This window comes from Anser anser (assembly GCF_964211835.1).
Source record: "Anser anser genome assembly, chromosome: 16".
NCBI lineage: Eukaryota > Metazoa > Chordata > Aves > Anseriformes > Anatidae > Anser > Anser anser.
In genome coordinates this window covers 9276106-9292522 of record NC_139737.1, presented here as the reverse complement: position 1 = coordinate 9292522, position 16417 = coordinate 9276106, and the positions used below count along the sequence as shown (strand labels likewise).

General features: G+C 40.9%; 1 protein-coding gene across 2 annotated transcripts in view; it reads left to right on the top strand.

Annotated features, from left to right (window-relative positions):
* Positions 1-16417, top strand: part of ARFGEF2 (ARF guanine nucleotide exchange factor 2) — a 61296-nt gene that overhangs the window by 18084 nt on the left and 26795 nt on the right. The window contains exons 1-4 of one of the 2 annotated variants that reach the window (XM_083802155.1): positions 7235-7501; positions 14101-14131; positions 14988-15111; positions 15869-16015. In XM_083802155.1, the coding sequence (XP_083658281.1) occupies positions 7363-7501; positions 14101-14131; positions 14988-15111; positions 15869-16015 (441 nt within the window). In that variant the 5' untranslated portion in view covers positions 7235-7362. Of the gene's footprint in view, positions 1-7234; positions 7502-14100; positions 14132-14987; positions 15112-15868; positions 16016-16417 lie in introns of those variants that run through there. The other variant, XM_083802156.1, reaches the window with a different exon arrangement.

The following is a 16417-nucleotide window of genomic DNA, read 5'->3' as shown; positions in this document are numbered from 1 at the left end:
TAGTTTCTTTAGCAGTAGGTGGTGCTCCAAACAGGCAGGGGTAAGCTGAAAGATCTAAGCCTTTTGAAGGCCAATGCTAAATGCAGACAGCATTTTTTATTCAGTAACAGCCTGGCTGTAGGTTCATAGCCTTACATTTCTGGCATTCCAACCAGGTCCAACCCAAAACTGACCCATCTTTCTGCAGCTGTTGTCCTTATATAAATTAGCATGGAAAATGCTCTGTGGGAATAACTTGTCTCCAGTTAAAAGTGCCCCAAGTATTACCCAGTCAGAGCAGAGATCACCTCAGGGAACACCTCAGAATAATATCCAGTTATCCAGTGTAATCTTTTTGGCATGGAAGTAATGGGGAAAGGTAACAATATCATGTAAAAGCTGCATCCACCAGCTTGAATTCTGATTTTTAAAGGAACTATTCTCCACCTCTTCCACATTTTTTCTTGTATAATCAAGCAGTCTTCGATCAAATCAACTCATTGGTCTGGTACAAATGATTCACGGATCCTTGGCCTCTATATCCAGTTGCATGCTCTCTCCTCATTACCAACAAGCAAGAAACATGCCTGTATGTTAAATATACTCAAATTTCTATGAAAGAGAAAGAAAAGAACAAAGAGGAAGAGAGTTCTATTTCAAGAAAACAGAAATGAGAGTGGTTCTGGGTTGTGGGTGGGAAATCCTAGCACATGATCCTTGTCATGTGTGCACAGTGGCAGAAATATAATAGCCCAAACAAGTGAGAGACAGGTCAGTAATAAAACAGGAAAGCATAATTAATAGCCCTGATATTCTCTGTCATGAACCCCAGCCTAGGCAGAATATCATCATGAGGGTGAATGCCTTGCTATATGGCATAAATACTAGTATTTCTGAGTTGTTTTTATTGTGGCTGAGGAAAGGCCTCTGCTGGAGAGTTATGTTGTCTTCTCAATTTTGTAAACTATGGAATGGCTGAAAGGATTTAATCAGTTTTTGAACACTGCTACAGAACACATTTCCATTCTTCACATTTCCTGTTTTATTATATTTGTAAGAATAAGCTATAGATTTTTACCACATATGCTGTTTTGGGGAGTAAACAGCAATAACAAGTTTTCTTAGGGCATCAAAGGTCACACAAAGGCAAACTGGTGAGAAATGGAACAGACTGAAGAGAAGTCAAGCAGAAAGAATGCATCCCATAAACACACTGTATGCAACATGCAGGATCTTTTGTACTCTTCTCCTGAGGCAAATTCAAAGAATTTTCTAGGGACAAAAGGACATTTATAATTTTTAAGCCTGTTTCTAGAAAAGAAATTTGCAAACCTGTTTGAGATACCTAAATTTTCTATATGGTGATATTTACGGCACGTGGTATCTACTGGGGAGTGACATACAAAATTTTTTTTCCAGATTATCCTGCATGTGTGAAACTGTTTCCTGAAAGATGCTCCATTTGGCATGGATAACTGACTGTCTCTTTTGGTTTAAAATAATGATGGTGTTGATGCCATGCATAATAGCAATTGCTAAAAGGATGTGAGTCACCAAACTAATCATGGTTTGCTGACTTGTAACAGTAGCAACCTAAACTTAGGACTAAACTCAGCTGTCCCGTATAAGTTCACATCTAACTTTAGCCCTAACATAAACTGTATGGAAAACTTTAAGCAAAAAGTCTGTCTTCATCATCTAGCTCCTGAACTAAATGCAGTTTCCTAGACACTACAGAGTTCATCTTACTGATATTCAAAATAAGCTCCATCCTCCTTGCTGATAGCTCTAAGCAAGCAGTTCTTCATCTCCCAAAAACTAACACTATTTTTCCAAACATCTCTTATTTTACTCCAGTAAATGAAGGACTGATCTTGGCTCATCTTCCCTAGCAAATTTATTATCAAAGCCTAATTCTAGCCATAAGTTTAACCTGTTAGCTCTGAGCTTGTGGTTTACAGCAGTCCAAAGCACAATTGTTCATCAGTGCCTGATGGCATCAACAGTAAATTTATCTTGTCTGCTTTTTGAACACCTTTCTGAACAATGGCTTGTATACTCAAGAACCCTACCGTAAAAATTAACCTCAGTCCTCACTTTGACTGTTATGTTGATCCTAAGGAGGAAATCCATCTCCACTCCTCTCTAAAACAGAGCACAGTCTCCATTACCCCAATAGATTCTGTTGTAAACTTAATGTGACCACCCTATCAGACTCAGGCCTGAACTTAATTCACCTCCCCTGGTAGAATCCAAACTCTAACCCTAATTCTACCATAGCCATAATTTTAAGACTGAGAATAGATCTTTATTGTCTCAAAAGATGAACACAATTGGCAAACTTGATGTTATGAGCGGTACTGTGAACCCAGAAACCTAATATAAACTCTAGCCTAACCTACAGAGTCACAACCCAAAGCCACAACCTACAGGATTCACAACCCAAAGCTCAGCCTGCTTCCTAACTCTCCACCTATTCTTGATTCTCCTGTCAACTTGAAGTAAGCAGTCACTTTCAGCCTTACATATCCATAGTCTCTGATGATGCCTCCCCTAATTCATGCAAATTAGTCCATGTAAATTAGGCCTAACAACAGCTCCAGTGAGTTTCAATCCTAACTATTGAAAATTCTAATCCTACTCATAGCAGGAATTCTGTTGTAAATCATAAGGGGAAACGAAAGTTGTCTGAAAACTAAATAGGCTCCGACTCTCTCTCAGTATGAGCACGTGTTACTTAGTGCAGTCCCACAACCAACTTCCTTAACCTCAGTGAGTCTCAGACTTGAGCCTACCTATAACTCAAACCTTAAATAGTAGAGCCTCGCATTCACCAGCTTCGTATTCTTCATGTGCCACTAACACTCAAAAAGCTAATTGTAGCTGAAACCTGGTATTCACTTCTGTATCTTTTAAGTCCAAACCATAACCTCAGTTGTAATCGTACACCTAGGAATTCAAATACTGCTGTAAGATTTGAAAGGCAAGTTTTTTGCTTGACATATAACTAAAAAAAGATTTCTGTAAAACTGCCTGCTCAATCTATCCCCTAAAATCAAGACCATATCCATTTTGCTTCTCCAGTGAAAACTAATCTTGTCCCACAATAAAGGTCCTAAAATCAGAACTGATAATTTGGCTGACAATACATGAAGAGCTTCTGCTGCTTAATTAGTTCTGCAAATGCTGCTGACAGTAATTACAGTCTTCTTTGTGTCAATAACTAAGTCAGCATCCCTCAAAAAAGATTGAGGGCCTTATTTGCCTTTTAGTTATGTCACTTCTGCATCACTGTAATTTCACTGATAACAGTAGAATTACCCTTGATTTAAACTAATATAAGTGAAAGAAGAATCAGATGCATAGACAGCAATAACAAATGTGGGCAATTCTTGGGGGACTGGTTTTGGATCCTCTTTTCTTGGATTGTGAGCATATTTCAAAATTACGCATTTAAAAATGCTAGCATGTGGAGGTGTAATATATCAGTACAAGAAAACTACACATTTTATCTTGTTATTGCTAAGCTGATAGCTTTTCAAGAGACAGGGCTTATTTGCATTACCATTGCTCCTTAGGATTACAAATTAATGGAGGCTACAATGTTCCCTGTCACTGTCCCCAATATGACAATTTTTCATCCAAGTCTGACTACTGGTCAGCTTTCATCACCCAAATCTTCCTTTCTGACTTGTCCCTAACACAAGGCCATCATGTTCTCCGAGGCATATTCTACACTGAGACTGCAGATTTCAGCACTGAAATGAAGTGACTCTTGAGTCCAAGAACAATCAGTTTGTCTTTTGACTTCTCTCACTGTCAGTACTTGACTCTGTGACAGGTGATCCTGTTCTCACTTTTTTGTGTGTGTACTATTTCTTCATCTCTCCCTTTCTATTAGAAAGACATTATTAGGGAGACTTATTAAACCTTTTCTTATTTTGGATGTGCTAAATTAAAGTAGCCAGAAGAAATTTGAAATTGTACCTCTTTTTTTTTTTTTTTTTGTCAGTAATGAGGCTCTCAAGGTTCGTATTGAATTTTTTATCTTTCAGAACAGAGCAAATTAAATTAGATGTTGCCTGGTTGTTAAGATAGTCAGTGAGATATCCTGTGGAGAGGATCTGAAAGCCTGAGGTATAGCAGAGCTACGATGGAGCCAAGAGTAGGATTAAAGAAGGCAGCTGAGTCATGAGGTGCACAGCAAGACATCTCCCTAATTCCATCCCAGTGACACACTGAATGAGTATAAACCTAAAAAGCATATTTCTCAGACTTTGCATTTTGGGAACAAGGTCTGAAAATTACAATTAAAACCCATAATGCTATCTGTATTTAGGTCTTTAATGCAAATGAATTCATCGACCTGGCATGTAAACTGTCTCAACCACTTGATGCCCAAGGTGATAAGCTCGGAAATGTAACACTTAAGTGAACACAGACATACAAAGATATACAAATACGGTTTAAAACTTTAAGATGTTTACAAGCCCAAAGGATATTATGACATATTTTATGGAACTAGATACTCCATACCAAATACTAGACCATGTAATGACTTAAAACCCTGCACCTTTACATCTGCAACATACTTTGAAAAATAAATAGCAAATATAGACAATGATTACACAGTTTATTCTATTTTAAAATAATACCATACTGAATCCTGATAGGAAAATGCCAGGAAAAATATGGTCTATCTCAGCATTCTGAAATTAGTTGCATTTTTCAAATTTTTTATTGGAGTTAGTTGTTACTAAAGAAGCATAGGCTAGGTAGTTTCACTATATTGTGCAATGAAATTAATACACAGAGTATCAGCATGCAGTGTAAGGATGAAATGGATGAAATGTCCTCAGTGTAAAAACAATTATGTTACTGAGGCTACAAGAGTGAAGTCAGCATACCTATATGATTACAGGGATGAACATCTTCTGTATAAGAGACCAGAAATTAAAACAAAATGCAGGAACAACCAGACTTTCAGTAGAAAACAAAATCCAAACTCTAGTCACAATCTGGAAATAATGTTAATTTAAAAAAATAATAATAATCATTTGATACTCTGATTTCTATGTTATTTGTCTCTATTTTTCTGTCATTCATATCTCTATGATATAGAGTCCTTCCATCTGCTAATGGATAGCAGTTAACATCCAGACCAGATGTTAGGAATTTCCTAACTGCATAATTAGTGAAACACTGGAGGCAACAAACTGAAATGCTGTTGAATCTCCTTTACTGGAGCTTTTCAGTAAGAGGCAGCGTTCTGCCTTAGTGCTTGGAGATGTACTAAATGATCTGTTGAAGACCTTCCCAGCCCTGCATTTCTGTGATTCTGACTTGGAATAGCGATCCATTCTAAACTTGTATTAATCACTTAATGTGGAGGAAAGTTCAAGTCGGTTGCCTAATGACAGCTTCAGCTGATAAACGCTCAGAAGGACTTTAACCTTCCAACATTGTCCCACATTTATTACATGGTGCATTTGCTCATACTAGAAGAGGCTGAACACACTATTATTGCCAAGAGAACAGATATAACTAGCAGGTTTTTGAGGCAGTTACACCCTGACAATTTGTGACTTAATGACGAACCACAAAATTGCACTCTTATCACAGCCACACTGGAACTGCTGATTTCCTGGGAAAACCCAAGTCTTTAGACAGTAACTTTAAAAAATGTTTCCAGATAGAGGCACTTCCCCCTGTTCTTGTCCACCCTCATCGTATCTGATTTACTGTACTCTAACTCATAGTTTTCCATGTAAGTAGAATCCTCAGCTCCATGTAACCAGTTCACACAAACCTCTGGACAGTAGAGGTGGTCACATAGCGCCTGCCCGTTTTCCACATGAAGTAATACTAAACTAATGCTGCACACAGGCGTTTGTGGTTGAACCCTTCGTTAGTGCTTTTTAGACAAAAATTGCAGAACTTGACAATACTAAGTGTCTATTAATGACATTTTAAAAGATAAGAATGCCAGTGTTTGAGAAATAAAATTACAGTATAGACAATCTAATAGGTCCCTGTATTCTTAGTTAGATATTGCTGTCTTAATTTGATTAAGCCCGTTGTGGAGAGATGTGGAAGAGGTGACTGCATGTTAGTGATGGTTACAAGTTTCTAAAGGAGGGCATCAAATGAGTAATTTATCTCTGCAGATGATTTCCATAGATTATACTGTCTCTCAAAGAGTCCAGAATTTGATTTGGGGAATAAGACACCCTACCACATAGGGCGATGGATAAAAGGAGAAGAAACAATTGGGCATCAGGTTATAAATGGATACCAAGTTTCTGGGACGTGAAATTTATTTTTTAACAATTCTTCTTTAACATGACTTTGGGTCTTTGAAATGTCTGTTTTCTTAGTGTCTCTTCACAGGCCTTGTTCTGCGGAAGTTAGCAGTGATAGTGGAAACGCTGGAATGCTCAGGTTAAAAGCCTTATAAAAATGAGGAGTATTATATTAACGTGACCTCCTTTTCAGTAATTCCAACCCAATCAATGCAACTAATTGCAGCAATAACAGGGCTTGCAGTTGGCATGTCCTGCTAGTGAAATCACCCAACGCCCAACACATTGTTTTCCCCTTGCCACTGCGGTTTCAGCACGCATGCAGCCACCATTTGGGGGACACGACACCCGGGGACATGCAAAGGGGCTGGGTTTTAAAAAAGCGTGGATGGGCACCAAGCCTGGTTTAGGCAGGGCCAACCCAGCCTGCTGGAACTGAAGGGGCAGGAGTGGCTGCCAGTTCCGCTTATTGTGGTGAAGGGCCTTGAACAAAAGTCCTGTGAGGAGCGGCTGAGGGAGCTGGGGGTGTTTGGTCAGAAGGAGGCTCAGGGGAGAACTTACTGCTCTCTGCCTGAAAAGGTGTGGGGAGCTGGGGGTCGGCCTCTTCTCACAGGTAACTAGTGATAGGACTAGAGGGAATGGCCTCAAGTTGCGCCAGGGGAGGTTCAGGTTGGAAATGAGGAGACATTTCTTCTCAGAAAGAGCAGTCAAGCACTGGGACAGGTTGCCCACGGAGGTGTTGGGAGTCACCGTCCCTGGGGGTGTTCAAGGAAAGGTTGGACGTGGTGCTTAGGCACATGGGTTAGTGGGTGATAGTGGTGGTAGGGGCACAGCTGGACCAGACGATCTCGGATCCCCTTTCCCACCCTAACGACTCTCTGACTCCCGGGCAGCGGCCTCCCCGGGCCGGGCCCCGCCTGCCGCCGCGGGGTCGCAGGTCGCGACGGGGCGGCGGGCAGAGCGGCCGGGTCACGTGACGGCGCCAAGATGGCGGCGCCGTGGCTGCGGCGCGGCGGCGGCCGCTGAGGGCGGAGGCGCGGCGCAGCTCCCGGGCGGCCCCGGCCCCGCCGACCCCGTCGCCATGCAGCCCCCGGGCCGCGAGCAGGACGCCCGCACCAAGAGCATGTTCGTGTCGCGGGCCCTCGAGAAGATCCTGGCGGAGAAGGAGGCCAAGCGGCCCCCGCACGGGCAGCTGCGGAGAGCCTGCCAGGTGGCGCTGGGTGAGTCCGCCCCCGCCGGGCCGGGAGCCGCCGCCGCTGCCCGGCCCGGTCCTACCCGGCCCTGCTCGGGCTGTCACGGCACGTCCCGGCGGGGAACAGCCCCGCGGCCCCGGCCCGGGGCTCGGGAGGGGCGGGCAGCGCCGGTGCGAGGCGGGCAGCCCAGGCGCCGCCTGCATTCGGGGTCTGTGAAGCAGGAGGGGCGCGGGGCTGCCCCGCCGGGACCCAGCTGGGGGAAATCAGTTCCGAGCGTTTTGGCTGGGACACGGGGTGTCGGAGGGGGCTCTTCTGCTGTCCCGGGCCTGGTAGTTCTCCGACACCTTCTGTCTGACTCATGGACTGGCTAAAAACTTGGGGCGGCCGCATACGGTGTGGTGTCTTGCACAACTGAGGCGCTTTCTGTAAACTTCGTAGGCTGGTCTTCAAACCTGCAACTGCAAATCGGTCCTTTCATAGTACAGGACTAGGCGTTAAAGTTGTGAAAGCAGGTGGCATGACATGCAGGGGAAAAACTAGGTAAAGCAGTACGGCTCTTACAGGTAGAGTTCTCTGTGGCCTTTCTTATTCTACGGCACAGATATCTCTTACAGTTTCACCTGGTTCGCACTAACATTTTTCCTTTAACTTGGGTGTATTTACTGTATGTAGAAAATTGAAACAGGAGAGACTGGCTGAGTGAGTAAGGACGCTGAGCAGAGGCAAGTCTTGTCAAATGTATTATGAAAGCAAACTTGAAAAATAGCCATTGTTTTTACCTTCCTGCCCACAGTCCTTACCTTGAAGAAATCTGAAGGTGCTAACTACCTAGTGGTAACTACATAGAAGTGTATTTTTTATTACTATTTAAAGTTGACATTGTGAGCAATAGAGATTACTTTTCCTACTTCCCTTTCCGGACTTCCCCACCAACATCCACCCAACCCATTTACAGGACTGGAAACCTGCTTGTCTGCTACATAAATACTTTTTGAGAAAGGGAACTTTCTTGAAAGTTTAGTAGGAAGGTCTTCGTTTATTAGCACATCAGAGACTGTGATTCGAGGGGAGAAGTACTATGCAATAGCCACTTATTGGCATTTGTCTTTTGGATTATAGCTGTTTTACCTCTCAGTTTTTTAAGGTACACTACGTTTGATGTTGGTTAATGCTTGTGACGATAGATATAAACGTTGTTAATCATGCTGAAAAAAAAGTATGTACGACTTGACTGGACTAAAGCAGAGGTCAGCATGAATAGATAACCTTCTGTTACCCAACCCTCCTACACTAGTAGGGCCTTGATTACAGTTACATTTGGTAAATGTTACATCATTTCAGGTTGACAACATGAAGATAGTTCCTTACATTCATGTGTGCTTTTTATTTTTAAACTTTATTCTGTGTAGAATAAGCTCTTTTCTACTCAAATAGAAAACCAGTTTTACTTTATGTAAGCTTAATTAAGCTTATACTTTGTTAAATAAAACTGAGTTTAATTTCAAAAGTGTTAGGTTAATTATCAAGTCCTGTGCTGTAGTAAATATGGTAGGGAATGTGGGAAGAACATTACTTGCAGTCTAAAGAATTCAGGCCAGACTTCTTAATCTACACAAATAGCTTTGCAAGAAAGAAGCTGCAGTGTTTTCAATAATAGTAAAGTCCAGTTATCCTTTGATAATTAAGTCTGAGTACAATTAATTCAATGTGAGAGAAATGTAAAGTCAGCTTTATGGACCTAGTAACTGTGACAGATGTTGTCTTTTATTTTTCCATGCCGTATTTCAAGTAATGCCCCTCTACCTATGACTAAATTCCATTTGCTATGCTGTCTTCTTTATACAATGGTCTCTTTAATGGAGCCTTGAGCTATCATATCTTTTATAAAGCAGTCAGCATGGCACGTGTCACAAGTAAATTCTTGTTCTAAATAGAGAGGAACTGGTGTATTCTGGAACTACCTAATCTACCTAGCCTGCTGCTATTTCTATAGCTTCTGCTGTGGTGTTACTGGAGTAGTGTTTCTGTTAATTACACATGCTTTAAATTTTTGTTTGGTGAGACAGAGGAATGTATTTCTAACTATGGGAATCATGCTCCTGTTTTCCCTTTTATTAGTTTATAATGTGTTTCACTGCTGAGATCTTAAGTAAGTTACCAGTGAAAATTGCTGTCATTCTTATCTAGGAAATACAGGTGGTATTTAATTCTAAACTGCTGTTGCCCTCTTCTTCCATTCCCAATGTGTGTTTTACTGGAGCAGTAAGTCTGCAGTTTTGGACTGCAAAATATCTTCATGACTTCGTAGAAATGAGAAGTGTTGTAGGCTCAAATAGGGTATAAACATGGGAAGGGTGAAAGGAGTGCTTATTCACTCCTGAACTGTACAGGGCTTGTTAGCTTGTACTGTTGGCCCAAAGCAATGATAGATGTGTCCTTGGAAATGGGTTTGGTAACAAAACCATTTCTCAGTTATTTAAAAAAAAATTTTTTTTTTGCTCTGTCCATCCCCTCTTGAAATATACAGGGTAAATGTTGAGTAAGCAGAGTTGAATGGATTCCTTCATTCAGCCTCTTGCTTCATCAGTAGGTGTAATAGTTGTATCCAGTGCTCTTAGTGCCAGTAAACCCCAGGAGAGGTGAGGAGAAATAAAGTTTTTAAACAGAGAAGCTGTTCTGTTCTGCCTTAGAAAACTGCGATTTTTAAGAAAACTGGTTTTAAACAGACAGCCAGTGTATTGTATATAAATAGTTGCCTAATAAGCCCCTCTGTGGAGCTCTGGGCATACACAGTTCTTAGCAAGCCTACTGAAACAGTCTGTATCCTGAAGAATTTCCAGTGGAGTACAGGCAGCGTGTATCACAGCAGTTCGTATGGGTGAAATGCTAATTGTGTACCCGGGTCTCTCAAAGAAAGACTCTCAGAACTATTAATCTTCCCCTACTAGGACTGGTTTTAATGACATACTATGCAGCCAGCCTGGTTCTGTGACATTTGATTGCCTAGGCACTTCCACGTACATATCTTTGAGCTTTGTAAGCAACAGAATTTGTTTAGTTTGTTAATTAATTTTTAAAAAAATCTCTTCAGCCATGCCTTCGCTTAGGAATCTATATATGTGTTTGTCTCGTGATAGAAATGACAAATGGCTAAAGTGAGTTTGTTTCTTGGTTTAGTAAAGCCTCTTGGCTGGCGTGCTTGGGGAGTGCTGGCACAAGGCAAGGTCTTGCTTCACTGTGGCAGCCTCCTGTAAAGGGCTCTCTCTACAGAGGGATAGAATCAATAAACATAGTATGTCTTTCTGCATGTTTGCTTTTTGTTTTAAATTTAAGGCAGCCTGGAATTAGGCAATGCAGTGGACTGTACCAAAAAAAAAAAAAAAAGGCTGTTTCTGCTGTGTGTTTGCATTGGCATTGCTTTCCAGTGTTCTGACAAGCTCTGGAACGACATTGCTCATGTCCTTGTGCTAACAAACTGCCGCTCTCTGCACAGGAACTGGTTTGCTTCCACTGGGATGAACCTGACCATTCATTAGCACGGGGTGCATCCAGCTGCAAGCCAGCAATTGTCCTTCCTTTTAATACGTAGGTTTCAATATATGCAAACTTAAACTGTCTAACACAGAACAGGAGTTACTTTTGGCATGTGCTTCATGCCAAATGCTTTCATTGTGGCAAAGAAGCTCTGGAAGAAATGGCTGCAAGGCCTCGCTGGCTGCTCCAGCTGTGCTGGCTGGTGGGAGCGCCGAAAGGCTTGCACTGAGTGGGCAGCACGCGTGGTGCGTGGAGCTGAAGATGCTGCTGCTTGAAGCAGATGGAGGCATGCTTCTGCGGTCTGCCCTTGAAAGTACCAGGTAGCTCTAGTACCACAAGCACCAAGTGCAGGGTCAGCAGTGCCCTGTGAGGGCCAGAAGCTGACCTGTGTTGGGATCGCTCCGCTTGCAGGAGGAAGGGGCGCAGCCACAGACAAGAAGTGTGGCAGTGGCAGAGGGCTGCTGCAGGCTGGCTCTGCCTGGGCTGGGCTTGGCGACTGCCTCACGGTAACAGACTTCAGTTAGGCAACAGTTTGTTTCACTCGCTTTTGGTGGTCAGACCACCAAATGAGCTCTTTGAATGTAGAGATTTCCAAATGATTTTGATGCAATCAGTAGCAGGGGCATGCCTGTAACTTGTTTTTGTCTTTTCACTTACTCTTTTCTGCCAGCGTTATTTGGTAAAATGCTGTTGTTATGCAGACACTTTTATGCTGCTTTGGAAAACCCTTTATATAACAAAATTGTGGGGAACTTCACCAGAATTTGGTTAGATTTTTTTTTTGTTTTGTTATTTAATTTATGGAAGGTTTTGGAAAGTAAAATCATCATTGCTTTAATATGGGATACTATTCTTGTATTTTTTCTAGTGCAAGATCTAATATACCTATCTCAGTGAAGGTATTATTGAAATGTTAAACCTAAGATGGGCCTGGATCATGTGTCCTTAAGGCTAAAAGCTTCATTAAACTTGAGTTTAAAACAGTTTTTGCTATGTTGATTTGCTAGTTAACAATATGAGGGGGAGGGTGATTTGTGTGAAAGAAAAAAAAGTCTTTCAGTTGTGTATAGAGAATTTTTTGGCGGTGCTGGTGGGGGAAAACACATCACTTGGTTACTCTATAAACATAGAATTGGGCACTTAGATTATTCTCAGCTATAGATGCCAATAATGAAACCTGTTTGCTTGTGCAGTATTAAATTTTACAAAACAACCTTTTATTTTCTTGGGTGGGCTCATTGCTCCATGTTTTTAGTGTGGTTTGATTTTTTTTTTATACAAACAACTTAATCTCTAGTTGAGGAATTTTTACTTTGGAGAAAATGCAGTCATCTCAACCCCACCCCAAGCTGCCCTCCCAACAAGCTCGCCCTGTGCCTCCCCCAGGACAGCACAGCAGAGTGAAGGTAGTGCCTGTCGCCTTCAGCTCTCCTTCCAGCAGCTGAGTGCTTATAGAAGGAAGGATGCTAAACCCCAACTGACCCAAAGTTTGGGAGATAGCTGGCACTTTTTAGAGCCCAATTTAGTGGCAGAGGTGAGCAGGAGCAAATCTGGCTTAAGCAGCTGCAATGGTTATTGCTCAGGAGCTGAGAAATGGGGAGGGATAGGCAGAAGTGGTGACTTTTTTTTTTTTGTAAAAGTGAATAGCTTGTTTTAGGCATGCTTGTTTGCATGATTAACTTAATTAGAAAACAGTGGACTTCTAAACAGAGCCATGACCCATGGTGGGTCTCTGACTCTTCAGTTTTGCTGTTGTCTATTCTTCCATCAAATTTGGGGTGATATTGTTCATTTGGCTCTACTTGCATCTTTTATTACTAATGGGTGTCATTCTGCTTCTTTCCTGACCCTGTTGGCCTTCGTTAATGAGAGAATATGGCAGACAGAGTAGAAAGTCCAAGTCCTAGATGTAGTGGCTTGTACTACGGTTTGTAGTTGTATGGGTTTCCTTGGCATTTTGCTTCCATTTTCTCTGTAAAACAGGAATAGTAGTGCTACAAAACTGGCATACTCTGCAAGGATTGATTCTTGTAATGCTCCTTGAACAAAAGGACTGTGCAAAACCCTATAATATGTATCTGTTGCAGTTCTTGTTCGTTAATATGTTTTGCGTATTGATGCTTTTGAGATGAAAGAAGTCACAGGCAGCACTGAAGTCACCTAACTCAGTACAGTCCAAAACATTGGTTTCTTGCCAGGACTATGAAGAGCCAGCACTGAGTGATTGATCAGTTTCCAATAACCTTGCAGTTTAAACAAGTTTCGTAGGTATGGTAACTTGCAGGGGCATGAAGTTGGATGGGAGGGACAGGATTCCAGGTGGTATTAAAAATGTGCGTAGCTGTGCACCCTTACGGCATGTGCTGTATTTGCTCTGTGTCCATGTTCAGTTTGTGTCTGGTGTAGTGCAGTCTGTATTGTGCATCATGGTGATGCATTAGAAATCCTCAAAAAAAAACGTGCTAGGATCTTAAGGATTTGCTGGTGTTTGTAATAGAAATGAGGGATGCATTTTTCCCGTATTTACTCTTATAGAAAGCTCCCCAAAAGTATAATTTCAAAAAGAAGAAGGAGGAGAGGAAAAAAAAAGCTGCTGGCAAGGTGCCAGCATCCATTTAATATTCCTTATCTCTGAGTAAGAGTTTGTTTATTCAGCTGATGTCATATTGTAAGGTTTGTCAGAAGCGAACTAACCAGCATTGTAGTTAACAGGAAGCTCTGATGCATTGAACTAATGGTTCCTGCAGCGGCTTAAAGACTTCCTTAAACCTGAGCTCTCTGTGATGTAGGCTTACCCTAAAAGAAAAATTATACTTGGGTTGTTAGTTTTTTTCTGAATATACCTTTTTATTAAGAATATTTAGGAAAAAAAGATAGCTTTTTCCTGTAGAAGTTGAGAGCTATGCCTTCCCGTAAATTTTGCAATTGTCTATGGTCTCTGGCTTGGGATGCTGAAGAAGTTACAGGAAAGGAGTAGCTAATAATGAAGTATAATGGTTTGAAACAGCTTTGCTTTATTACGCTTTCCATATTTGTGGTGATGTTATCAAAAACATCTTAGGTGTTAACGTCTGAATTTTTCTTTCTTCCAGATGAAATAAAAACAGAGCTGGAAAAGCAAAGGTAAATTATTAATTGCTGTAATTTGCAGGAAAGCATCAAGTTGAATAATTTGGGAGTGGAAATGTAAGAGTACATACAAGTTAGTGCAATGTACTTGTGAATATCCAGCTACTTACCTTTCTGCCATAAACATGATCTGGCCCATGTGTCCCAATTACACAATGTCTGTGGCTCTGCGTGCTCAAGCCATAACTGCCTTCTGAATTTCACTATGAAATAATTGCAAAACTTCTAAAAGGTGCTAATTTTTCACTTCCTGTTACTGTGCTTAATAGAGTCTGATAGAATACCTACTGTTCCTAATGATTTGCTGTGTTTGGTGGTATATGATCCTAATTACATACATCAAGAGTACCAATTTCAGTATTACTTATATTTAAATAAATTTTTAATTTAGATTTATGTAATCAAATTCCTTAAACTTTTTAAAAAATGTTTTAGAACAACACTTTTAAAAATCATGGCACAGTGCTAGGAAATGAGCCCCCAAAATGTTTATTTTTTTCCTTACTGTTTTTCATACAGGTTCTGTTTAAGTAATTCAGAGTAACTTTGGAAATTTTATCATTAAATTATTCTCCAGTATTACGGGTAGAGGGACAGTACTGGAGTGTAGTGGGGTAAGAGGTAAGCTGAAGGATAAATGGAAGAGGTCAGATGCAATATATGAAAATGTAAAGCTGTTTTAATGTGATTTTAAAGAAAATTGAACTTTCTAAAGAAAGCATGCATAAGAGAATACGTTACGCTTTTATGCTTCTGTATACTATTCAGCTTTAATCAGAAAAGAGAGGATGGATAGCTTGCTGTGATATATGTATTTAGAAAAATTAACAGTTCTTCTCCTCTGACCTAGAGAAGGCACTGTTGCTCCACCAAAAGCAAACTTCATTGAAGCAGATAAGTACTTCCTTCCATTTGAGCTGGCCTGCCAGTCAAAGTCACCGCGCATTGTCAGTACTTCCCTGGATTGTTTACAGGTAAGCTTCAATTCGGACAGAGTGAAATGGAGTAACATGCAGTTACAAAAACCTTGCATGCTGTTGGCATTCTTTGAGCGCAGAAGGAATATTATCCTGAGAACATGCAGCTATGCAGATATCTGCTATGGGTGTTTGGATGCATAAACCATGCAAAACAGGTTATCATCACACTTGGCTCAAAGTGAATCTTGTGAAAGCAGGAAATGCACGTGTTGTTCTGTAGTGAAACAAACGTTCATTGAAGCTCATGGATGCTCACGTTATTCTGTAAAGACACTTCATCTGCCTTGCTTTGAAAGGTCTGTTTCCCATGGTGTCCCTTGTAATGCTGATGTGATGGGAGGTCGGACTTTGGGATTGTTCTACCTTGTTCCTCCTTAGATACTTAAAAAAAAAAAAAAAAAAAAAAAAAAAGGCAACTTGACCTTAGCTAACTTCTTGGGCATAACTTTTCTATCGTGAATAGGTACAAAGACTGACAAAAAAAAGTTTTGTCTGGTTGTAGTAGAAAGAAATATTCTGAGTGGCAGAGGAGTGTGTATTGCTTATTAAGTCCTGTTTTGTCCACGTGTGTGAACAAGACAAGTATTTAGGACCCAGACTACTGAAGGTGATAATTTTTATGATAAAGTTGGTTAAGTGAGGTATGCTGTTTACCCCCCTGTCGCCCTTCTTATGCTGTACTTAACTTTATTTTACTAAACAGTATGTGATTGTCTGAGTCATAGAACTAGCTTGTGTTCTTTTTACCTAGAAACTCATTGCATATGGACATATCACTGGCAATGCCCCAGATAGCGGAGCTCCTGGAAAACGACTGATTGACCGAATAGTTGATACAATTTGCAATTGCTTTCAGGGTCCTCAAACAGATGAAGGGGTACAACTGCAGATAATTAAGGTATTTTATTTGGCACATTTTGGCATGATTTTGATTTGCTATTTTTATCTCGGATTTTGTAACTGAAAAAAAATAAAAGTGAAATGCTGCTTAGCTAATGTCATAAGAAATGGAGAAACTGGGTCCTATGTTACTGAATTTAGGGAGGCTATCATAGCGTCAGAATTGATACGTGAAATTTTCTTTTGGTGAAGCAGAATATAATGGAGTAGTGTATAAACTTTGGTCCTACTTTCTGGAATGACCCCTGGACTGGAAACTTTATCTTGTAGAAATAGGACAGCTTGGTGTTCATCTTCTAGGTTAGTAATGCCCATGTTCATTAGGTCACTGAATTCCTATCACCCTTATACTATCACGCTGCGGAACTTCCAATTGAAGGCACTGCAAATGTAATGCAGT